Source organism: Echiichthys vipera, assembly GCF_963691815.1.
Source record: "Echiichthys vipera genome assembly, chromosome: 21".
NCBI lineage: Eukaryota > Metazoa > Chordata > Actinopteri > Perciformes > Trachinidae > Echiichthys > Echiichthys vipera.
In genome coordinates, this window is record NC_139846.1 from 25,404,052 (window position 1) to 25,429,548 (window position 25,497).

Genomic DNA, 25,497 nt, shown 5'->3' on the forward strand with positions numbered 1-25,497 from the left:
GCGGAGGTGGAGTGTTTACTGCAGATTTGGTCGATGAAAAGATTCAAAAACAGTCGACAAGACGCACAAAAACTCCGAGGTCTACGGAAAGATCTGGAAACAAAGCCACGCATCGCCATGACGTCATCAATGCGTGTGACGTGTTACGGCGTGATGACGTATAGGCAGCAAGAAGCATTCTCCGAGGCCCAGGTAGTGTGAGTACAAACGGGCCTGGAGGGGGGGACAAGGGCCCTAAAGCACGGGGCACGGGACGGAGGAACAGTGGGAGGGCGCCCTTAGAGACGGTGTAATGTAACAGTGATTCTGCTTTCTGCGGTTCCTGGTTGTTTGAATGTGATTGGACGACTGGGTAACAGAAAAAATGAATCTTTGACTCTTTAAAAGGTAAAGACTCGTGTTCCCCGGCCCCTCGGTGAAACCTAAATCTCTGCAGGTTATTTATCCTCTTCCACTCTCCTCCTCCTCCTCCTCTTCCTTCTTCTTCTCCTCCTCTTCCTCCTCCTCCTCGTGGAGCCCGGACCACTTCTCTCTCCGATGACACAGGTGCTGATTTTGTAACGTTTACAGGGATTTTGTTGTTCAAAGTGATGCAGATTAAACTTATAAATGGTTGTTTTTTTTCTGGTCTGCTTCATTTCAACGAACAGAACTTCTGCTTTAATCGGGACTCTGAGTTCAGAATCAACTATTCGTGACATTTAAAGTGTTCGGAAGGCTTAAATCAGTCACAGGAGAGTGTTTCTAAAGCAGTTATGGCATCATTTGTCTAATAAAGTCAAGAAAACAAAAGTATAGTCTCCAAAAATAAGCCCAAATTTCAGAAAGTCATAGTGGGGAAAGTAAAGTCTGTTGAAAAAAGTCCAAATTTAATGTCCCAGAAAAATGAGGCATCATCTGTTGGACGAAAATGAGCCAAAAAAGTCTTCTGAAGCCAAATAACGGATAATAAAAATGATCACCTGTTCATTTTAAGTCCAGATGTTTAATTGAATTGTTTCAGATCTGAACTCTTTCATAAATCTCACATTTTGAGAAGCTGAAGACGTGAATGTTCGAACAGTTTTCACTTTTCTGACTCACTTTGTTCAAAATAAGTGAAACTTTAATGTCCTAAAACAGTCTAAATCAGTAACAGAGTAGTGTCTAAAGCAGTTGTGGCAAAATTTATCCAAAAAAGTCAAGAAAACAAAAGTTCAGACTCACAAAATAAAGTGATAATATAGAAACATGTGAGTGTTCTCGTGTGTCCACGTCGTCAGTTTCAGTCCAAAGCAACTGGACTGGTTATTTGTCAGGAAGACGTTTCACCTCTGATCCAAGAGGCTTCATCAGTTCATGTACGCATCTGACCAGGACCAGGACCAGGGCCAGGGCCAGGACCAGGCTGGGACTGCACCAGGACCACGCTGGGACTGGAACAGGACAAATGTCCTCCTGTGACTCCAACGACGGTCGTTAAGACTCATTAGAGCACTAACCAAGTCCAAACCTACTTCCACCAATGACTGCCACTCTAACGACGGTCGTTGGCACTTGGAGCCCAAAGGGTTCCAGTGACATCATCGGCCTGTGAGAGGTTAAATACCTGGATCTCCACACCAGTTAGTTGGACCAGACCCAGCCTGGTCCTGGTCCTGGTCCTGGTCCTGGTCAGATGCGTACATGAACTGATGAAGCCTCTTGGATGAGAGGTGAAACGTCTTCCTGACAAACAACCAACTATAGCAGGTAAAAAAGAGCTTAAATCAGTCATAGAATAGTGTCCATGCTAAGTATGGCATCATTTGTTGGGAAAAAGTCACATTAGTGTCCAAAAATAAGCTAATAAGGTCTTAATATGTTGAAAAATTAATGATTATATGATAATAAATGGTTTTCTTTCATTTATTTCCCCAATATCTCGTAAAATGACTCATTGAGCGACTTGTGTCTGTAAATCATAAACACGTCTCCACCTGCTCCGTCTATAAAGAGTCAGAACTTCTGTTATTAATAAAATAGAATTAAATAAATTCACCAAAGTAAAGTAAAGAAAAAGCCGGAGAGCGTTTGATTCACACACCTTTCTTTAATATAATCTTTATTGCTTTAATACAGAACAGGTTTGTTTACATCTCTTGACTTTGTGAATGTTTTACAGACGAGGGAGGAAACGCAGCCGAGCGCGTCCGGGTAAAGACGTTCCCTTTGACCCCTAGACCGGGACAGGAAGTTACAACCGGGACAGGAAGTTACACCCAGGGTTTGAACCAGGACAGGAAGTTACAACCAGGGTTTGAACCGGGACAGGAAGTTACAGCCAAGGTTTGAAACCAGGACAGGAAGTAACACCCAGGGTTTGAACCGAGACAGGAAGTTACAGCCAAGGTTTGAAACCAGGACAGGAAGTAACACCCAGGGTTTAAACTGAGACAGGAAGTTACAGCCAGGGTTGGAACCGAGACAGGAAGTTCCACTCAGGGTTCGAACCGAGACAGGAAGTTACAACCAGGGTTTGAACCAGGACAGGAAGTTACACCTAGGGTTCAGAACCAGGACAGAAAGTTACCCCCAGGGTTCGAAACCGAGACAGGAAGTAACAGCCAGGGTTCAGAACCGAGACAGGAAGTTACAACCGAGACAGGAAGTTAAACCCAGGGTTTGAACCAGGACAGGAAGTTACAACCGAGACAGGAAGTTAAACCCAGGGTTTGAACCAGGACAGGAAGTTACAGCCAGGGTTTGAACCGAGACAGGAAGTTACAGCCAGGGTTTGAACCAGGACAGGAAGTTACAACCAGGGTTTGAACAAGGACAGGAAGTTACACCCAGGGTTCAGAACCGAGACGGGAAGTTACATCGAGGGTTCGAAACCAAACAGGAAGTTACACCCAGGGTTCGAAACCAAGACAGGAAGTTACACCCAGGGTTCAGAACCGAGACAAGAAGTAACAGCCAGGGTTTGAACCGAGACAGGAAGTTACAGCCTGGGTTCGAACCAGGACAGGAAGTTACCCCCAGGGTTGGAGCCGAGACAGGAAACAGTTCAGGTTTGACCCAAATGTCCGAGCGAGAGGGAAAGAACAGAACAAAACAGTATTCTGGCCAAAAACAAAAACCCGACGCCATCTTGTTTTCTGTTCGCCGATGACGAGTTCACAGTCAAGTGCTAAATGTAGTGATTGAAAGTTCTGAATCTTTATTAAAAATGACAAAAAAGACAAAATCAGGACTCGGAAAAGAACAAGTTTGCAACTCAGGAAATAAGAACAAGAAGCATTTTGAATTATGGATTTGTGAAAGACCCTGAGAGCGAGATTATATATACTTTATATTTATATATATGTATATGTGTGTGTGTGTGTGTGTGTGTGTGTGTGTGTGTGGCGAGAAAAGAACAAAAATCATCCATAATTGAAATTAGATTAACATGCAAAACAAAAGAACTACCCTAAAACTCACCCTTTAACTGAACACAATGGATTTTCACAGTTTTATACGCATGAATATGTCGAAGAGAGAGAAATAAACAACAGAAATCAAACAAACAACGACCCAGACCGTCCGTTCTCACGTCCACGTAAAGCTTTTTTGGGATTCAGAGGGGTTCTTATTGCTGATCCGGTTCTCGCCCCGCCCCGCCGCGCCGCATACGGCGAGCCGGTGAGTCCACAACACAAACCGCCGGCTCCTCAAAACAGTCCTGCAGCATAAATGTGATATTTTTATCTTAATACATGGCTTCTTCTCACACACACACACACACACACACACACACACACACACACACACACCTGGGCTCCAAATAAATACATTTAAAAACAGTCCACATGCATTCGAATGGAAGTCCAGTATTCACACACACACACACACACACACACACACACACACACAGTCCCGAGGCAGAGGGATGCACAGATGGAGTTTACGAAAACATGAAACAGTCGAGAGAAAGAAAGAGAGAGTTTCAAAACGCTTAAATTCATAACTCGTAATTCCGCCGTAATCCAAAGTTTAGACGCGTTAATTCAAAATTAATGAAAAAAGACGTCGTTAGCGTAAAAAAAGCCGTTTGTTGACGTCGTTTTGTTTGTTTCCAGGTTTAAATTTTTGCTTTTTGTTGGTTAAATTAAAACATTTTGAGTCAATAAATAAATAATCATGAGAATGATCGTTAAGTGCAGCTCGAGCGTGAGAGGAATCGGATTATTACGATCGTAAAATGCGAATAAATGACATTTCAATAGATTCGCTGTGATGGGAGGAAGTTTTTACGCGTTCGGTTCGACTCTTAAGGACTTTTTACCTGGTTGAATGAAATAAAACTGAAATAAAAAATGCTAATTTGTCGCGATAGCTAACTTTTTCTAACATTTCTGACCTAGAGCCCGAAATGGAGTCAGCTAGCGTAGCTTATTAGCAACGTAAATTCATATACTCATCTGAAAAAATGGCCCCAGGAACCATCGGTACAAAGAAACTCTTCTTAAGCTAGCTGTGTAGACTTAGCGCCGTGTTAGCAACCAAGCTAATGAATGACAGTTAGCAAAGAAGCTAGCTCCAAGATGAAAACGTTGGCGGTAACATACTAGCTTTAGCATATTTGCCCGTGAGGAGACGCTATTGTTAGCGCCAAACTCGGATATTCCCGGAGGTTAAAGGTCGTTTCCGTAAAAACAAACTCCAGACGTTTAAAGTTTCGCTTCTTCCGCAACTTTTATCGCGTTTCGCGCTGAAATACTGAACGCGACAGAAGAGACGTTGGACACGTGTGTGTGTGTGTGTGTGTGTGTGTGTGTGTGTGTGTGTGTGTGTGTGTGTGTGTGTGTGTGTGTGTGTGTGTGTGTGTGTGTGTGTGTGTGTGTGTGTGTGTGTGTGTGTGTGTGTGTGTGTGTGTGTGTGTGTGTGTGTGTGTGTGGCCTCTGAACTCTCTCAGTCTTTCTCTCTCGATTGTGTCGCGATGTTCCTCCGCAGTAGAAGTCGTAGTAGTAGTTTTGAAGTCGTTAGTGCCGGTTCGCAGCAGCGCGCGCTCGCTCGCTCGGCCCAGCTGCGGCCGTTGTTCGTTTGTGACGGTCGCTGCCGCACAGTTCCGTTATGAGCCACTGAGGTTCCACTTGTTTTTGATTATGAGGTTTGCTTTATTTATTTATATATATTTAAACAAAAGAAGGAAAAATTAGCTAAGTTCATCTTCACACGACAAAGACAAAAGCACAGACACACTACCCGTCCCCTCCGGCCGCGTTTACGGATCCGTGAGTGATCAGAGCGTCACGGTTGTTTCGCGTCGTGGGAAAATGTGGAGCGGGGGTCGATGCATTTGGCGTGTGTGTGTGTGTGTGTGTCCTTGTGTGTGTGTGTGTGCAGCAGGGTAATACAGTTCAGGACCCGTCCATCTGTCCATCCATCCGTCCCTTTCACCCCCGTCATCAGGCTCCTTCTGGAAACTGAAGGTTTTTCTGTTTGATTCTAACTGATTGTCTCCGACGCCAGATTCAGTCCGAGCGCTGCGTTCAGGGTTAGAAGAGACCGGGACGGGAAAGACGGACCTCACACTCACGTTCACATGAAAGACGTACGGACAGATCCAGGGCCAACTCAAGATACTGAGATAATACTGGAAGGACACTAGCTACACCTGCTGTTAGCTAGAAATACAGTTACCCTACATTAGCTTGATTCGCTCGCCTGTGTTTACGCTGTGGTTGATGTTTTAAGGCCTAGTTAGCTCTAAAGCTAGCTATAGAGCTAACTGATCACACCAAACTAGTTACTTTAGCTTAACCACTGGTTAATTTCTCTGGTATTGTCAGTTAGCCCTAGCTAGCTATCTATTTTGAGCCTGTGAACCAACCACACAAAGCTAAGGCTAAATATGAGAGCTAGCTAGCGCTAACTGGACATGCCAGAGAAATTAAGCAAGTTAAGGCACAGGGAGCTTGGTTAACTTGTCTAGTTAGCCGTAGCTAGCTTGTGTTTGACTCTGTAGCTATGTCGGTTTAGCCATCGCAGGCTAATAACAACAGCTAGCTAGTGTTAGCCCTTATATTAGTTGAGCTAAATACTAAGATGAAGGTTTCTGTGTTAAGGCTCATTGTGCAAACCAAGCTAGCAATGACTTAGCCCTTGCCTATTCTGTTTAACGCTGTTGAGTTAGCCTTGGTTAGCCGCTCAGTTAGTTCGGACCACTGTGCAAGCCAAGATATGTTAGCCTTCTGTGTTTGAAGCCACGCTAATGAGTTAGCCCCAGCAAGCTCTGATTGGGCCCACAGTGGAAACAGGACTAGCAAAGAATTAGCGCTCGCTAGCCCGGTTTAGGAAGACACAGGATTTAAAGGGTCGCCTACAGAGCGTCTGCTGCTTTAATGGTTGCAGTTAAAAAGCGGAAGTTGAGGTAAACTGAACCTGGGTAACGTGTTAGCGGTGATGTACGTTAGCGCGCCGGAGGCCCTGCGATAAACCCAAAGTGAACACTAGGGGGCGGTGATGAGAGACAGGCGGGAGTCGCACACATTCGCACGCAAACACACGACAGAAACATTTGATTTGTTCAGTTATAAAAAAAAAAAAATCCCACAAAACACAAGAATTCCCGTCCCTACACCTAAATGTCACTGATAACCGCACACACGCAAAACAACAACAACAACAACCCAACAGGAAACCCTCTCACGTGCCACATGTTCGACTCCCGTACACACATGGAACCAACTGAGAATGATTATGAATGAGAAACGGTCGCCACGCGGCTCACAGGGCGGCCGCGGGGATCGAACCTGTGATGGTTTCAAAAACAACAAAAAGATGGAGAACACAAACTTTTTGCCCCTTTCCAGAGTTTTTTTTTTCTCATTTCACACCGAAGCGACTTTGACCAAAGTTCGTGAGTGTGTTTTTTCCGTGTGTGTGTCGTGAGCCGGCCGGGGTTCGGTAGCGAGAGCGTGAAGGACGGCGAAAGTGCCGCCCGTTCCTGTGATTTCCAGTTACAAAAAAAGTTGTCGCACCGTAAGAGACGACCGCCAGCCGACGGTGCAGGTCGTCGTGTTGCTGGTGAAAGTCGGGGTTCGAGCGCCCGTCGCCGCTCCGAGTCGGATTTAATCCAAAGAATATCTGAGCGGCGGGCGGGCGTCCCCCCGAACCCGGACGAGTCCGCGCTCAAACCCACAGCTGGTCGCCGCGGCTCCGTTGAGATTTAAATACAGAATAAACGTCTCAGTCTCTCGTCTCCGAACGTTGATCATCAAACAGAATCTCCAACAATAATAAATCATAATTTTATTCTTTTTTTTCGTTTATTGCTGAAATATAAATTTCCCCGCACAAAAAAATCGTAATGCAAAATCATCGTCATCATAAAAAGCTATAAAAATGAGATCCGTCCTCCGTGGTTACGCGGAGGGAGACGGAGAAAGTAGGACTAGTAGTAAGGCACTTCAAGAAAACGAGCTCTTCGTCTTTCTATAAAAATAACTTTTGTTTCTGCGACGTCGGCGTCGTTGACGCTGCGGCGGCGTCCCGTCCGTCGTATGGCACTGTGGTGGCGCCCCCTCAGTCCGCCGCCACCAGAGGAGGCTCTCCGTTGGGCAGGATGAGCTCCAGAGGGGGCTTGGCGTGGATCTCCAGCAGCCCCTGGATGAAGCCCTCTGCGGGGGCGGAGGGGGCGGGCTCCTCTGGCGGGGCGCCGGAGGACGAGGGCGAGGCGTCTTTGGAGAGGTCTGATGCGGGCGGCGCGGTCAGGTCCTCGTCTCTAGTAGTTGTCTTTGTGTCAGTAGCTTGGTGAACGGGTGTGGCGTCGGCGGTGGGTTGCTGCGTCGCAGACTCCGCAGAAGGTTCAGGTTGTTCCTCGGCGTCCGGGTCCGTTGGTGGCGGCGGCGGTTCCGAATCCGCCGCGGGACTTTGTGCCGCGGGACTTTCTGCCTCGGCCGCGGCCGCTCCCGCTCCCTCGCCCTCCTCTTTGATGTCGTCTTCATCCTCCTCCGGCTCCTTGCCCCCGGCGCCGCACTCGCTCTCGTTGTCCGAGGGCGGGCAGGTGGAGGGCGGGGTCTGGGCGCAGGAGTCGCCGTCCTCGCTGGCGTCGTCGTTGGCGGCCGAGGCGCCGTCGGCCCCGCGGGGCTTCAGGTGGATCCTTTGGTGGCGGACGAGGCTGTGCTTCAGGGTGAAGGTGCGCTCGCAGGTCTGACACTGGTACGGACGCTCGCCTGGACACACACACACACACACACACACACACACACACACACACACACACACAGCATACATATATTTATATATGTATATATATATTTTGTGTGACCTCATGTCATACTAATAATAATAACAATAATAATAAATTAATAATAATAATGTTAATATTTACCGGTGTGCGACCTCATGTGCCGGGTCAGGTCCTGTAGGGACCAGAACCGCTTCCCGCACACGTTACAGATCTTCTTCCTCTTGTCGACCCGTCGGCCCGACGCCTCTCCTCCCTCTGAGCTCTTTGGTTCCGACGCCTCCTCGTCGCTCCTCTCCTCCTTCTCCTTCTCCTCCTCCTCCGACTCGCCGCTGTCTCCTCCCTCGCTCTCGCCGCCCCTCTCCTCCACCTCCACCTCCTCGTTCTCCTCTTCCTCCTCCTCCTCCGTGGCTTTGGGCTCCTCCGGCGCCTCCTCCTCTTTCACCGGCGTCTTCTCCTCCTCGACCGCCGCCGCCGCTGGAGTTGGCGTGTCCTCGGAGAGGTGCGCCCTCTCGTGGCGAGCGAGCGTGGTGGCGTAGCGGAAGCTCTTCTTACACACTCGACACACGTGTTTGTAGTCGGGCTGCGGCTTCACGGCGGCGCTGCTGCAGCACGAAGAGGAGGTCGCAGCACTTTTCTCCTTCTCCTCCGGTGCTGCCTGAGGAGCAGAGGTAGAGGAGGATGCAGAGGAGGTGGAGGAGGCGGAGGAGGACGCGGGTGGGGGGGGTTGTTCTTCCTGAGCGGGGCCCGAGGACGTGGACAGTTTGAAGTCGATGAGCTTTTTGCCGAAGTTCAAGTCCAGACTTTTGTTGCTGTGGCAGTCGTCATCGTCGGTGCTCTCCACCTGCAGGAGGAGGAGGACCCGGTCAGTATGGAGACACTCACCTGTGTGTGTGTGTGTGTGTGTGTGTGCGTGTGTGTGTGTGTGTGTGTGTGTGTGTCTGTGTCTGTCTGTGTGTGAGACCTTGCTGCTGCTGCTCTGTGGAGGCTGCCTCCCCGGTGGCGCCCTGGGCTCCGGCGCCCCCTGCAGGTCGGGCTGCTCTGTGGTTTCTGTCTCCTGGTGCTCAGAGACGCCGTCTGGACTGAAACCTGCAGCACAAAAAGATGCAAAATGACTAAAAATAGATGCAAAACCAGCACAAAAAGATGCAAAATGACTAAAAACAGATGCAAAACCATCACAAAAAGATGCAAAATGACTAAAAATAGATGCAAAACCAGCACAAAAAGATGCAAAATGACTAAAAATAGATGCAAAACCACCACAAAAAGATGCAAAATGACTAAAAATAGATGCAAAACCAGCACAAAAAGATGCAAAATGACTAAAAATAGATGCAAAACCACCACAAAAAGATGCAAAATGACTAAAAATAGATGCAAAACCAGCACAAAAAGATGCAAAATGACTAAAAATAGATGCAAAACCACCTCAAAAAGATGCAAAATGACTAAAAATAGATGCAAAACCACCTCAAAAAGATGCAAAATGACTAAAAATAGATGCAAAACCACCACAAAAAGATGCAAAATGACTAAAAATAGATGCAAAACCACCTCAAAAAGATGCAAAATGACTAAAAAAAGATGCAAAACCACCACAAAAAGATGCAAAATGACTAAAAATAGATGCAAAACCACCACAAAAAGATGCAAAATGACTAAAAACAGATCCGTTTATCGTCTCGTTGACTCACCGTGACTCGATTTGTGGGCGGGGCTCGGCGGTTCAGACTCCGCCCCTTGCTGGTCGGAGGGGGCGGGGCTCTCTGGGGTGTGGGCGGAGCCTGAGTCTCCGGAGGTGTTGGCGCCGCTGAGGTCTTGTGGCTCCGGCGCCGTCTGCTCCGTCTCTGACTGACTCTCTGTGGGACACGACAACAAAAGCTCAGAACCAGAAAATCACAGAAAAATATTTAAATGACTCAAAATTAACAAATGATGCAAAAGAACGAACCAGAAATAATATAAATATAAATAAACAATAAACATAAATTCATATTTCACTCTTCCCTTGATATTGTTTATTTATTTGACTACTCATTTCTAAATGTATTTATTTATTTTTGTATGTATTTTTATTTTTCAGACCCCTCATTTGCATAATAATAATGAAATAAATTATAAAAATACATTTATTCAAATATATCAATTAATAACATATAAAAAACATTTATATATGTATTTAAATAAATACATTTAAAATATGTAAAAGTTCATAAATAAAAAATAAAAGTAAATAAATAAACTGGAGATTCAACATAATTATGAATAAATAAAGTATATTTTTTACGTCACATTTATTAAATTAATTAATGCCTAAATTTAATTTGTATAATAATTTTTAGTAAATTCAAATCATTTAACTTAATTTATTAAGTAATTTATTCATTCATTCATCTTCAACCGCTTATCCCGGGGTCGGGGTCGCGGGGGTGCTGGAGCCGATCCCAGCTGACATCGGGCGTGAGGCGGGGTCCACCCTGGACAGGACGCCAGTCTATCACAGGGCACATAGAGACATACAGAGACAGACAACCATTCACACCTACGGGCAATTTTAGACTCATCAAATAACCTAACACATGCATGTCTTTGGACTGTGGGAGGAAACCGGAGAACCCGGAGAAAACCCACGCAGACACGGGGAGAACATGCAAACTCCGCACAGAAAGGCAGAGGTCGGGATGCGAACCTGTGACCTTCTTGCTGTGGGGCGACAGTGCTAACCACTAAATAAATAAATATATTGGATAAAACAAATAAAAAATAAATAAATACAGAAAAGTAAATAAATAAACATTAATGTAAAGTATAAGTATTAATTAAGAAAGTAAAAATTTAATTATAAATAAATAAATTATATTTTTTACGTCTCATTTTATCAGATAATTAATGCACTTATTGAATTTTTATATCAATTTTAAGTAAATTCCTTTAATTTAACATAATTCATTACATAATTTATTTAAATAAATAAATATATTAGAATTGGGGAATCATTAAATTATTAATAAATAAAGTAAATTCACATTTTATTTTATCTTTTTGAACTTTTGTAATAATTTTTAAGTAAATTCAAATCATTTAACATGATTTATTAAGTAATTTATTGATTTATTTGTTTTATTTTGGCGGGTTCAGGCCTCCATACACACACTGAGCAGTTTAATTATTATTAAAATAATAATTAATATTCACTGATTTATTAAACTAATGATGATTATTAAAGACAAAACAGATAAAACATGAATATTAAATGATTAATGATTATTAAAGAAGTTTAAACTGAGCTCATTAAAGCGATGAACGCATTAATAATGCGTTGAAAGCTGCGGCGTTGCGGCGTCTGACCTGCGCTCTCCTGCGACCCGTCGTCCCCGTCCTTCTTGGCGAGGGCGCCGTTGCGTCGCAGCGTGCGGTGTGTGACGCCGTGCTTCCTCAGCAGGTGGCGCTCACAGTTGGACTTGGTGGAGAAGAAGGCGTCGCACTTAGGACACGGGAACGGCTTCTGACCTGGGGAGGGACGAGGACGTGTGTGAGTGTGTGTGTGAGTGTGTGTGTGTGTGTGTGTGTGTGCGTGTGTGTGTGTGTGTGTGTGAGTGTGTGTGTGTCTGTGTGTGTGTGTGTGTGTGTGTGAGTGTGTGTGAGTGTGTGTGTGTGTGTGAGTGTGTGTGTGAGTGTGAGTGTGTGTGTGTGTGTGTGTGTGTGTGTGTGTGTGTGTGTGTGTGAGAGAGTGTGTGTGTGTGTGTGTGTGTGTGAGTGTGTGTGTGAGAGTGAGTGTGTGTGTGTGTTACCCGTGTGTGTGTGTGTTTTACCTGTGTGTGTGTGAGTGTGTGTGTGTGTGTGTGTGTGTGTGTGTGTTACCTGTGTGTGTGTGTGTTACCTGTGTGAGTGTGTGTGTGTGTGTCATGTGTGTGTGTGTGTGTGTTACCTGTGTGTGTGTGTGTGTTACCTGTGTGTGTGTGTGAGTGTGTGTGTGTGTGTTACCTGTGTGTGTGTGTGTGTGAGTGAGTGTGTGTGTGTGTGTGTGTGTCACCCGTGTGTGTGTGTGTGTGCGTGTGTGTATGTTACCCGAGTGTGTGTGTGTGCGTGTGTGTGTGTGTGTGTGTGTGTGTGTGTGTGTGTGCGTGTTACCCGTGTGTGTGTGTGTGTGTGTGTGTGTGTGTGCGTGTTACCTGTGTGTGTGTGTGTGTTACCTGTGTGTGTGTGTGAGTGTGTGTGTGTGTGTGTGTGTGTGTGTGTGTTACCTGTGTGTGTGTGTGTTACCTGTGTGAGTGTGTGTGTGTGTGTGTGTCATGTGTGTGTGTGTGTGTGTGTGTGTGTGTTACCTGTGTGTGTGTGTGTGTGTTACCTGTGTGTGTGTGTGTGTGTGTGTGTGTGTGTGTGTGTGTGTGTGTGTGTGTGTGTTACCCGTGTGTGTGTGTGTGTGTGTGTGTGTGTGTGTGTTACCTGTGTGTGTGTGTGTGTGTGTGTGTGTGTGTGTGTGTGTGTGTGTGTGTGTGTGTGTGTTACCTGTGTGTGTGTGTGTGTGTGTGTGTGTGTGTGTGTGTGTGTTACCTGTGTGTGTCAGCATGTGTCTCTGCAGCGAGCTGGCCCAGGGGAACACTCGGGGGCAGAAGGGGCAGGTCATCTTCTGGACAGAGTTGGAGTAGGCGTTCTTCTTCCCTTTGGACTGCGGCCCCACCGCCGCCGCCTGCTTCCCCTCCTCCCTGGCTCCGCCCTCCTTCTCCTCGCCGCCGCCCGCTCCGTCATCTGTTCACACGGACAGTTTGAACGTTAAGTCTTCCTCCCTCACTCACTCGCACGCTCTCGTACGCGTCTCTGCTCCTACCTCTCTTTCCTCCCAGGTCCGCGGCTCCCGTCTGCAGGTAGGGGCTGAACTTGTTGGCGTCCGTGGTGGCGAGCATCTTTTCCACGCTCGCGAACTCGCCGCTGGACTCCAGGTCGATGCCGGCGCCGACGCCAACGACGCTCAAAACGGTCTTCTCCTTCAGCGCCAGGGCGGCAGACTTCTTCCTGCTGCGCTTTCTGTTGCACAAACGCACAAAAACACTTTATTTCTTTTACTTTGGCGCCATCTGGTGGCAGAAGCAGCCATGACACTGACACTGACCACAAAATGACCACAAGGATTAAAGATGGACGACTAGAAAGAATCTGAATGAGCGCTCGTACCTGGAGGACGCCTCCGACGTGTCCTCACTCTGTGTCTCCGGGACGGTGGAGGGTCCCGGGGCGTCTGCGGCGGAGTCGGCCTGCGAGGACGCCACAGCCGCCGGGGGTTTGACCTCCAGCACGGCGGCGTCTCTCTTCAGCAGGTCTGGAGCTCCGGAGACGGAGTGGATGATCTGAGCGATGGAGGCGAGCGGAGGCAGCTCCTTCAGGGCGGCGGAGGTGGAGGTCGGTTTGGGGAGCAGGGGTTTGAGGCGCTGGGCTCGTGCGGAGGAGGCCGGGGGAGGGGTGGAGCCGGGGGGGAGCTGGTAGCAGCCGAGCTGCGGGTGAGGGTGCAGCGGGAGCAGGGCGCTCGCCGCCTTCTCCTCCTTGGTCAGAGCCAGAGCCAGAGCCTGCTGCTGCTCCACGATGCTGCTGCCGCTCTGCTCCGTCTTGATCTCCCTCTTCTCCCCGGCGCTCGCCGCCTCCCTCCGCTGCCTCTTGCTGGGGACGGACAGATCGATGGGCTGGTCCAGGATCGAGCATTCGAAGCTGGGGGAGACGCTCTCCAGTTTGACCCCAGGGGACGCCACCGGGCTGCCCGCTCCACGACCTTTAGCGGAGAAGTCCAGCGGCTGGTCCAGCTCTGTGGGGTAAACCATGTTGGCCAGCTCCTCCACCTTCACCGCCTGGATCGGGGGCTGACTCATCCCGTTCAGCATCATCTGATTCACCGGAGCGGCTCGGGTAGAGGTGACGTTGGCCACGGTGGCCACGGGCGCCCCGGCGGGCAGCAGTGTGGCGATATGCTCTTCGATCTCCCGCTCCTGCACCTCAGGGTGCTGCTTGAGCAGGTGGTGGATGCAGTTTCGTTTGGCCAGGAAGGCCGCGCCGCAGCGCCGGCACTCAAAAGGCTTCCTCTGGCAGCCGTTGTGCGTGCGCAGGTGGATCTGTAACGCCCGATAGGTCTTTAGGTCCTCGCCGCAGAACCGGCACGTGGTCTCGGCTCCGGTGCAGCCCGTCTCCGTGTCCTGGGTGGTGGTTGCAGAAGTGATCGCCGCGGCGAGGTTGGCCGTGGTGGTGGAGGTGACGTATTTGATATTTTTCTCGATGTCCTTCCTCGAGGTCTTGGCGTGCTTCTTCCTGAGGTGGCGCTCGCAGTTGGCCTTGACGGTGAAAGGGTAATGGCAGACCCGGCAGACGTAGGGCCGCTCGCCGCTGTGCGTCCGCAGGTGTCGGATCAGCGTGGCTTTGTCCGGTGCCACGTAGTCGCAGATGTTGCACTGGTGGGGGAGGATGCCGAGGTGGAAGCGCATGTGAGCCTGCAGGACGCCGGAGAAGGAGAACACCTGGTCACAGAATCGGCACGGGAACGAGCCTTTGGCCGAGCCGGCGTTGGCGTTGCTTCCCCCTTTGGTTCCTGGTTTTCTTCCGCTGAGCCCCGCCTCCTCGTGAACCGCTGTGGTGGCAGCTGGCGGAGAATCAGACAAAGGCGCGTGGGCGTCGCTCATGCACTCTGCGTCCAGCTGCCCTCCGTTCCCGGTGGAAGAGGAGGAGGAGGAGGACGAAGAGGATGAGGAGGGCGTCTTAAAGAGGGTGGGGTTGGGAGGAGGCAGGCTGGGGCTGATGCAGCCCAGTGAGGCCTGCTGCGAGCTCTGCAGGGGGGGAGGAGTCGTCGCCGTGAGGCTGGAGCGAGGGGTGATGGGAGGTTTGGGCTTCAACGGGGGCATCGACTTCTGACCCTGGCCCTGACCTGGAGGAGGAAGAGACAGCCGTTCAGAAACCAACGGATCAGTTAAACTGACAAACACGAGAACGTCAGGCTCCGGCCGACTCTCACCTTGACCTCCGGCGAACCCGGGCGCTTTGGCCAGAGGTGGGAGGGACAGTCCCATCTGATTGGGCGCTGCACTCGCCACCTTGAGGATCTGCTGGATGTCGGCCAGCTCCATGATCCCGGCTCCGCCCGCCTCCCCGGGTTTGACCCCCGACGAGCCCGCGCTGGCTGTGGCGCCGCCCCCGTCCGGCTGCAGGAGGAAGCCGGTCTGGAAGGGCTGCAGGGAGAGCAGGCTCAGACCGCCCACGCCCAGCCCCAGAGTCAGCCCCAGACCCCCGGACAGGTAGCCCGAGGCCGGCTCCTGAGGGAGGCTGGAGGATGGCGGCTCCACGTGGATCACCTTGATGCTGTCCAGGTGGGCCTGGTGGATCTCATCGTCCGTGGGGCCGGACTTCACCTGAGAGACAAAGACAGCGCCCGTCAGATCTCCCAGACTGCAACAAAGGCCTGATGACAGCGTCTCACCTGGATATTTGTCTTCTATCATATGATAGACGGAGTTTGGACCAACTGGTTGGACAAACATTTGCTCATATATAAATATGTTCATCCTCTGTACGACTTGAGGACTTTAGGCAACTTTATTATTGTGTCGCACTGTGGACTCTTGGGACTCCCCCGGCACAAAAGGACCTACAGAGGGGGGGGGGGGGTCCTCCCTATGTAAACATAACCACATAACATCGGACCCTTTTTCCTGAAAAGCATTTCAGCCTTTTGTTACGGTCAGGGTCAGGGTCAGGGGTAGTGTCAGGGGTAGGGTTAGGGTCAGGGGTAGGGTCAGGGTCAGGGTTATGGTCAGGGTCAGGGTCAGGGGTAGGGGTAGGGTCAGGGTCAGGGGTAGTGTCAGGGTCAGGGTTAGGGTCAGGGTCAGGGTTATGGTTAGGGGTAGGGTCAGGGTCAGGGTCTACGGAGACATATTTGCTGTGGCATTCGGCACTGAACATCGGATCTTCCCCGGTCACAAACAAAGCGAGGAACAAAGGTACGCTCCCCCTACAAGCCAGTCGTCGGCTAGCTAGCTAGCTACACAACATGCTACACTGGTTACAGCAAATGACCTGAACAAAGGGCTCGGTCTACTGTGGTCCTGACGGGTCACGTCCCCGCAGCGCTCCTATTGGGGGTGCAAATGCAAAATGAACGTATGTGGTAGACGTGGTTCTGGGGAGCCCGAGAGTCCCCAGAACAGAGTGGACCAAGAACCCCGGCTGTGGACCAAACGACCTATGAATGAATCCAGAATCCTCTCAAAGACCTTGATGAGTCGACAAAGACGCTCAGAAGACGTGAACCTTACCGTAGAGACGTGCTGAAGACCCAGCGCCTCCAAGAAGCCGGCCTGCTCCGGGGGCAGGACTTCCTTCTCAACGCCCGGGCCGTCGCTCTCAAGGCCGTTTTCTGCAGCGTCCTCCTCCGCCTCGTCCTCCATCTCCTGCGCGTCAGCAACGGCGGCTTTGTCGGCGTGGGAGATGGATTTATGGAGGTCCAGGGCCGAGCGGAGGGGGAACGCCTTGTCGCAGCAATCGCAGACGAACCGGTGGAACTTGCTGATGCAGCGGCGCAGGTTTGTCTCGCACCACACCTGGAGAGGAAGGGTAGAGTCAAACACCGACCCTGAAAAGCCACGACGTGATTTCTGTGGAGGAGTTTGGCGTTTGGCGTTGGATCGGCGCCGATACCTGAGCGATGTGAGCGAACTTCTTGCAGGAGAAGTCTATGAAGGCGAGGTCGTTGAAGCCCGTGGGGATGGAGGGGTTGTTCTGGATGAAGGGGTGCCCGCTGGGGTCCTGGGGCAGGATCTTATGGACCCCGGCGTTGTGACGCAACATACCGCGGTGAGTTCGGAACGACAGGCAGCAGAGATCACACCTGCGAACACACGACCAGGAGCGTGAGTCACCAACAACAGACGCCACACACACACACTTCAATACACACACACACACACACACACACTTCAATACACACACACACACACACACACACACACGAATCTACCGGCAACGGGAAGGGACACGTTTCTGTTTTTAACTTTTTTATAGCAAACAAAAATCTGTTTGAATGTTGCAGGAGTTTGGTTTGAGTGAGAGGTGTGTGTGTGTGTGTGTGTGTGTGTGTGTGTGTGTGTGTGTGTGTGTGTGTGTGTGTGTGTGTGTGTGTGTGTGTGTGTGTGTAATCCCCTCAGACACCTTCTCAGAGGATTTTTGGGGGGGCAGCACACACACACACACACGCACACGCACACGCACACGCACACACACACACACACACACACACACACACACACACACACACACACACACACACACACACACACACACACACACACACACACACACACACACACACACACACACACACACACACACACACACACACACACACACACACACACACACACACGACTTTGGACCATATGTGGACCGGCTCTTGTTGAGCCTCCTCCTCCCTCTGTCTCCATCACTCCTCTTCAGAGTGTGTGTCTGTGTGTGTGTGTGTGTGTGTGTGTGTGTGTGTGTGTGTGTGTGTGTGTGTGTGTGTGTGTGTGTGTGTGTGTGTGTGTGTGTGTGTGTGTAGCTCGACTTTAGTTCATTACAAATTAAATTCAATGAACCACATTTAATATTATTATTATATAGTTAATATTATATTCAACACTGCTTGCCCTCCCTCTCCTCATCCACCCTCCATTTTCCCTCCATCCTTCACTCCCTCCCTCCAATTTCCTCTCTCCTCCCTCTCCTCTCCCTCCCTCCCCACCCTCCCCTCCTCTCCTCCAACCCTCCTCTCCTCCAAACTCCCTCCCACTCCACCTCCCTCCTCCCAACCTCCTCCACACCTCCCTCCCCCTCCACACTCCTCACCTCCTCCCTCTCACACACAACACCAAAACAACACCAACAACCACACCAACACACCACACCACACACCACCACACACACACCACCACCACCACCTCCACCTCCCCCTCCCTCTCCTCTCCTCCCTCCCCCCCTCTCCTCCCCCCCTCTCCTCTCCTCTCCTCTCCTCCTCCCTCCTCCCCCCTCTCCTCTCCTCTCCTCTCCTCCTCTCCTCTCTCCTCCCCCTCCTCCCCCTCTCCTCTCCTCTCCTCTCCTCCCTCCTCCTCCCCCTCTCCTCTCCTCTCCTCTCCTCCTCTCCTCTCCTCTCCCCTCTCCTCCTCCTCCCCCTCTCCTCTCCTCTCCTCCTCCTCTCCTCCCTCCCCCTCCCTCTCCTCTCCCCCTCTCCTCTCCTCCCCTCCTCTCTCCTCTCCTCCTCCTCTCCTCTCCTCCCCCTCTCCTCCCCCTCTCCTCCTCCTCCTCCCCCTCCTCCCCCTCTCCTCTCTCCTCTCCTCCTCCTCACCTACTCTCCTCCTCTCCTCTCCCCCTCTCCTCTCCTCCCCTCCTCTCTCCTCTCCTTCTCCTCTCCTCTCCTCCCCCTCTCCTCCCCCCTCTCCTCCCCCTCTCCTCCTCCTCCTCCCCCTCTCCTCCCCCTCTCCTCTCTCCTCTCCTCCTCCTCACCTACTCTCCTCCTCTCCTCTCCCCCTCTCCTCTCCTCCCCTCCTCTCTCCTCTCCTCCTCCTCTCCTCTCCTCCCCCTCTCCTCCCCCCTCTCCTCCCCCTCTCCTCCTCCTCCTCCCCCTCTCCTCCCCCTCTCCTCTCCTCCCTCTCCTCTCCCCCCTCTCCTCCTCCTCTCCTCCCTCCCTCTCCTCTCCTCCCCTCCTCTCTCCTCTCCTCTCCTCCCTCTCCTCTCCTCCCCTCCTCTCTCCTCTCCTCCCCCTCCTCTCCTCTCCTCCCCCTCTCCCCCTCCTCTCCTCTCCTCCCCCTCTCCTCCTCTCCTCCCTCCCTCCCCCTCTCCTCTCCTCCTCTCCTCCCCCTCCTCTCCTCTCCTCCCCCTCTCCCTCCCTCTCTCCTCCCTCTCCCCTCCTCTCCTCCTCCCCCTCTCCTCCTCTCCTCTCCTCTACTCTCCTCCCTCCTCCTCCCTCCCTCCTCTCCTCCTCTCCTCCCTCTCTCCTCTCCTCCTCTCCTCTCCCCCTCTCCTCCCCCTCTCCTCCTCCCCCTCTCCTCTCCTCCTCTCCTCCCCCTCTCCTCTGTCCTCCCTCCCTCTCCTCCCCCTCTCCCCCTCTCCTCCTCCCTCTCCTCTCCCCTCCTCTCCTCCTCCCTCCCTCCCTGATCCTCCCTCCCTCCTCCTCCTCTCCTCCCTCCCTCCCCCTCTCCCCTCTCCTCTCCCCTCCTCTCCCCCTCTCCTCCCCCCCTCCCTCCCTCCTCTCCTCTCCTCTCCTCTCCTCCTCCTCTCCTCTCCTCCCCCTCTCCTCCTCTCCTCTCCCCCTCTCCTCTCCTCTCCTCCCCCCCTCCCCCTCTCCTCCCTCCCTCCCTCCCCCTCTCCTCCCTCCCTCCCTCCCTCTCCTCTCCTCCTCTCCTCCCTCCCTCCTCTCCTCCCTCTCCTCCCCCTCTCCTCCCTCTCCTCTCCTCCCCCTCTCCTCCTCCTCTCCTCCTCCTCCCCCTCTCCTCTCCTCCCTCCCTCCCTCCCTGATCCTCTTACCTCCTGATTACTGAGGATTAGCAGCTAAATATTCTTCCTCAGTAACGAGCTCAGCGTCTCCGGCTGCTCTCTCTCTGTTTCCCTTCATGATGCTTTTATTTTATATTTATTTATTTATTATTTACACTTTTGTGTTTTAATAAAGTTTCATTTACGAGAGAAACGTTTTATAACGACGCAAAAGAGTAAAAATGAATAACAAATAATCGTTTCCCACAATTTAAGTCATTAAAACTCATTAATTCATTATGGTGAGGAAAGTGTGTGTGTGTGTGTGTGTGTGTGTGTGTGTACCTCTGGGTGTGTGTGTGTGTGTGTGTGTGTGCGCGTGTGTGTACCTCAGGGTGGTGTCTGGGTGTGTGTGTGTACCTCAGGGCTGTGTGTGTGTGTGTTTGTGTGTGTGTGTGTGTGTACCTCAGGGCGGTGTCTAGGTGTGTGTGTGTGTGTGTGTGTGTGTGTGTGTGTACCTCAGGGCGGTGTCTGGGTGTGTGTGTGTGTGTTTGTGTGTGTTCCTCTGGGTGTGTGTTGTGTGTGTGTGTACCTCAGGGCAGTGTTGCGTGTGTGTGTGCGTGTGTGTATGTGTGTGTGTCTGCGTGTGTGTGTGTGTACCTCAGGGCAGTGTTGGGTGTGGGTGTGTGTGTGTACCTCAGGGCAGTGTTGCGTGTGTGTGTGTGGGTGTTGGTGTGTGTGTGTACCTCAGGGCGGTGTGTGTGTGTGTGTGTGTACCTCAGGGCGGTGTGAGTGTGTGCGTGTGTGTGTGTGTGTGTGTGTGTGCGTGTGTGTGTGTGTGTACTTCAGGGCGGTGTGTGTGTGTGTGTGTGTACCTCAGGGCGGTGTCTGGGAGTGTGTGTGTGTGTGTGTGTGTGTGTACCTCAGGGCAGTGTCTGGGTGTGTGTGTGTGTGTGTGTGTGTGTGTGTGTGTGTGTGTGTGTGTGTGTGTGTACCTCAGAGCGGTGTCTGGGTGTGTGTCCATGTGTGCGTCCAGCTCCAGTCTTGAGCTGCAGGTCTTGAAGCAGATTGGACACGGCAGCAGCTCCTCCTCGCCTCCATGAAGCCCCGCCCCCGACTCCTCCGCCGCCGCCGCTGCCGCCACGCCGTCCTCCGCCACCTGAACACGACCACGACACGACAACGGTATTTATTACACACATGAGTCGGGAGTCAAAATTAAAAAAGAAGAATTAAAAATAGATGCAAACACAAATCTTCTATTATTGTTTATTTATTTATTTTTAATTTCTAAGTTTTTTCATTTTTTAACTTAAATTTACATTTTTTCTGAATTTATTTTTTATTAACTTTGAATATTTTCCTTATTTATTAAATGTATTTATTTAATTTTTTATATATAAATTAATCTGTTTTATTTTCCTCGTACATTTAGATTAAAAAAGCAGAAATAATTAAATTAATTCACAAATTAAATTCAAATTTAATAGATTAAATAAAAAGATTTATCTTCATGTTCAATATTTTATTTTCTGTATTATTTTCCTGATACAGTTTAATACAAAAATGCAGAAATAAATAAATAAAACTTAAACTAAATGTACATAAACTTTGTATTTATTCAATTTTTAATTCATAAATTCATCCGTTTGTTTCTGTTTTATGCAAAAAAAAGCACAAAAGCAGAATTAACTTAAATTAAATTCAAATCTTATAAAATAATAAAAATAACTTTATTTTCATTTTCAATGCATTGTTTTCTCTATTATTATTATTATTTACATAACTTTATGTATTCAGGGGAAATAAAAATAAATGCAGAAATAATTAAATAAACTCACAAATTAAATTTAATAAAATAATCTAATAACTTTTTTATTCTTAATATATTATTTTCTATATTATTTATTAATTTTATTATTATTTTCTTATACATTTATATTAAAAAAGCATAAATAAACGTATAAAAAAGATGCAGAATTGATAAATAAATTTAATACAACACTAAAATAACTTTATTTTTAAATGCATTATTTTCTGCACTATTCATTTTAAATGACTTTATGCATTCAGGGAAATAAATGCACGTATAAAAATAAGAAAAGGAAGATTAAACCCATTAAAAATGAATAAATAAATGTAATAAAATACCTTTATTTTCATTTTTAATGCTTTATTTTCTCTATAATTAATTTTAAATGACTTTATGCGTTTGTTAAATGTATAAAAGCATAAATAAAAATATGAAGGGAAGATTAAACCCATTTAAAAATGAATTAATAAATGTAAATAAATAAAGGTGTCCGACCTTCTTGCAGGGCGGCTCCTCCCCCCCCTCCTCCTCCGGGCTCGGCCTCCTCTTGACGGACGGGCGGCGGCGTTTGTTGGGGGAGGGCGGGCTGACGGGCAGCAGGCCGCTGGCCGGGTCCTTCTCGTGGATCTTCATGTGCCTGGAAGAGAAATGGGACACATCAGAGGTCAGAGCCACGATTCTGTGAACGTTATTAATGAATATAAATCTAAATCTGGGGTTCAGCTTCTAAGGGCGCCCTCCCACTGTGCCTCCGTCCCGTGCCCCAGCACGTGTCACGGCTAAAGTCTGGTTCCTTTGACCAGTGTGAGTGCAACCGTACCACGTCTAGGAGCGGCACACTTGCCGTCCACGGCCCGTTTGGGAGAGGTGGGCTTTAGTAAAGCACGTTTGCACGTGTACGAGCACGAGCGTGCGCACGTGTACGAGCACGAGGCCTACGGCGGTTCTGAGGTCATTTCCTGTGCGCCTGTTGGGACGTAGAAAAAAGAAGGAGGGACCATGCGCGGACATTTCAAACAATGGCGGTGAAAGGTTCACGTTGGTGTGATGCGGAGGTGGAGTGTTTACTGCAGATTTGGTCGATGAAAAGATTCAAAAACAGTCGACAAGACGCACAAAAACTCAGAGGTCTACGGAAAGATCTGGAAACAAAGCCACGCATCGCCATGACGTCATCAATGCGTGTGACGTGTTACGGCGTATGGCTGATGTTCGCTCACACGTTTAAAAGCTGCTTCTGTGTTTAAGCGGTAAAATGGTGACGTGTGTGTTTCCTGCAGCCTGGGATTGGTTCACGTGTCACCAGCAGAGGTCACCAGAGGTCAAACACAGATGAACATGAATCCCTGTGTGTGTGTGTGTGTAGATAAATCATCATCTTCCCACTTCCTGTGTAACCCCCCCCCCCCACACACACACACACACACACACACACACACACAGACTCAGGAGCAGTGTGTGTTCCCATCATGGTTGACTGGGTCCGGGTTAAACACCAACTTCCTCTGATGGAGGAATGCCGACCTGTGCCTGTGCCTGTGTGCATGTGTGTGTGTGTGTGCGTGGGTTCCTGTGCGTGTGTGCTCGTGCTGCCCACCTGTGCATGTGTGTCTGTGTGTGTGTGTGTGTGTGTGTGTTTGTGTTCCTGTGCGCGTGTGCGTGCATGTGCGTGCCTGCTGCCCACCTGTGCATGTGTGTGTGTGTGTGCGTGCCCACCTGTGAATGCTTGTGTGTGTGCGTGCCTGCGTGCATGTGTGTGCGTGCCCGCGTGCGCTCACACCTGTGCATGTGTGTGTGTGTGTGTGTGTGTGCGTGCCTGTGCGTGTGTGCTTGTGCGTGCCCACCTGTGCGTGTGTGTGTGTGTGCGTGCGCTCTCACCTGTGCATGTGTGTGTGTGTGCGTGCGCTCTCACCTGTGTGTGTGTGTGTGTGTGTTTGTGTGTGTGTGTGTGTGCGTGCGCGCCCACCTGTGCATGTTGCCGTTGGTGGTGAACGTCTGCCCACACACGTTGCACTTGTACGGTCTCTCTCCGCTGTGCACCAACATGTGGCGGTCGAGCGACGACGCCGAGCTCAGACATTTGCCGCAGATGCCACACACGTTGCACTTGTACGGTCTCTCTCCGCTGTGCACCAACATGTGGCGGTCGAGCGACGACGCCGAGCTCAGACATTTGCCGCAGATGCTGCAGGAGTGATCCGTGGCTCCGGCGTCCGCGTTGTGCTGCACCGCACACACACACACACACAGAAGATACACATAAATACAAGATTATTCATATATATATGTAATTAATACTTTATTATTTATTATATATGTCATAAAAACATAATTAAAAGAGTCCTTAAGTGAATTAATGTCACATTAAACGCATCAAAATATGAAAAATAAATGACATGTTATAGTTTTTATTCATTCCCATTTCATTCTTTACTTTTATATGATGTTAAATATGATTATATATAAATATAAATATATAAATATGAATGATGATCACCTGTCTGATGTGCATGGTGAGTGAATGCTGCGTCTGACAGTTCTTCATAGATGTTAAATATGATTATATAGATATTAAATATGATTATAAATATATTAAATATGATTATATATTAATATATAAATGTATATATATGAGTGATGTGTACCTGTCTGATGTGCATGGTGAGTGAATGCTGCGTCTGACAGTTCTTTATAGATGTTATATATGATTATAAAGATATTAAATATGATTATAAAGATGTTAAATATGATTATATATATATATATATATATAATGATGTGTACCTGTCTGATGTGCATGGTGAGTGAATGCTGCGTCTGACAGTTCTTGTCACACAGAGGACAAATAAACGCTGAGCTGTCGTCTTTGGTTTCCTGCAAGAAACAAAACAACAACAATAACAACAACAATAACGTCAGACACAAATATTAATATTAATATTAATATATAATTATAAACAATCATGCACGGTTTAAAAGTGCACAGATTATTCCACATATCTAAATGTGAAATAACTGAAACTGTGGAAAAATAACCACAAATATGAATCTTTATATTTATTCATTGTTTTAAAGATAAAAGAAAAATCATTTAAAAAAATACAGAAAAATTATATGTATATAAAAATGAGAACAATTATTTTATTCATTATAATAAATAAATATTAAAATATATATTTATAAATAAGAGTAATTATTATATTAATTTAAATAATTAAATATTAACAATATACAGAGAAATAATAGAGTAGTTATTAATATTTATTATAATTACATATTTTCAAATATAGAGAAATAAATAATTAAAATAAATAAATACTTCAAAATATGGAGAAAAGATTATTTTCATTATAAAACGAAATATTTAAAAATGTATAAATAGTAAAATTATTATATTCATTAAAAATATATATTTATGGTAACGTAGAGAAATAAACGCTGACAGTGCAGCGCGGCGTGCAGCGCGGCGTGCAGCGCGGCGTGCAGCGCGGCGTGGAGGGGGGCGTGGAGGGGCGTGTACCTGTGTGCGGCGTGCGTTGCGGCTGGGCGGGGCTCTCATGGCGCCCGTCAGAGACTTGCTGGGGGAGGGGCTTAGACAGAGAAGAAGAACAGCGTCACTTCACACGTTCAGAAACACACACACGTTTGATTCCTTCATGGCGTCGCAGCGCCGCAGTCACCTGGGGGACGGCCCGGCGGACGAGGCGGCCGACGTGACGCCGCTCTCTTCCTCGCCGTCTCCTCCGCCGTTGATGGTCCCTGCTGCTGACATCACCGCTGACATCATGGCGTTGATGGAGGACAGGTCTCCTCCCCCTTCAGCGCCCATCATCCCTCCTCCTCCTCCTCCTCCTCGGTCTCCGTTCTGCAGCGTCTCCGCGCCGCTCGCCGCCTCCTCCTCCTCCTCCTCCGTCACGCCGTTGGGCGCCCCTTTGAGGTCGTGGTGCACGCTCTCATCTGTAAGCTCCGCCTCCTCGTTGAGCTCCTGTCGCTGCTCCTCCGCGCAGTTTTC

General features: G+C 49.1%; 2 protein-coding genes across 5 annotated transcripts in view; both read right to left on the reverse strand.

Moving 5' to 3' along the window:
* Window positions 1–2,779: 2,779 nt before the first annotated feature.
* Window positions 2,780–25,497, reverse strand: part of LOC310963407 (ras-responsive element-binding protein 1-like) — a 72,483-nt gene continuing 49,765 nt past the window's right edge. For all 4 annotated transcript variants that reach the window (XM_083936240.1, XM_083936242.1, XM_083936241.1 and 1 more), the window contains 11 exons: window positions 16,865–17,054; window positions 16,483–16,767; window positions 15,186–15,579; window positions 13,370–15,098; window positions 13,026–13,222; window positions 12,752–12,946; window positions 11,546–11,707; window positions 9,892–10,056; window positions 9,159–9,283; window positions 8,339–9,038; window positions 2,780–8,180 (listed from right to left, as the gene is read on the reverse strand). In XM_083936240.1, coding sequence (XP_083792366.1) covers window positions 7,531–8,180; window positions 8,339–9,038; window positions 9,159–9,283; window positions 9,892–10,056; window positions 11,546–11,707; window positions 12,752–12,946; window positions 13,026–13,222; window positions 13,370–15,098; window positions 15,186–15,579; window positions 16,483–16,767; window positions 16,865–17,054 — 4,792 coding nt within the window. In that variant the 3' untranslated portion in view covers window positions 2,780–7,530. The remainder of the gene's footprint in view (window positions 8,181–8,338; window positions 9,039–9,158; window positions 9,284–9,891; window positions 10,057–11,545; window positions 11,708–12,751; window positions 12,947–13,025; window positions 13,223–13,369; window positions 15,099–15,185; window positions 15,580–16,482; window positions 16,768–16,864; window positions 17,055–25,497) is intronic.
* Window positions 17,213–25,383, reverse strand: LOC310963281 (uncharacterized protein; the record flags this gene model as incomplete). Its single annotated transcript, XM_083936023.1, has 7 exons — window positions 25,166–25,383; window positions 25,006–25,075; window positions 24,270–24,359; window positions 23,452–23,708; window positions 21,981–22,122; window positions 20,749–20,831; window positions 17,213–17,216 (listed from the first exon to the last, which is right to left on the reverse strand). Exons 1-7 carry the CDS (start codon window positions 25,315–25,317, stop codon window positions 17,213–17,215), a joined length of 798 nt encoding a protein of 265 aa, XP_083792149.1. The 5' UTR covers window positions 25,318–25,383.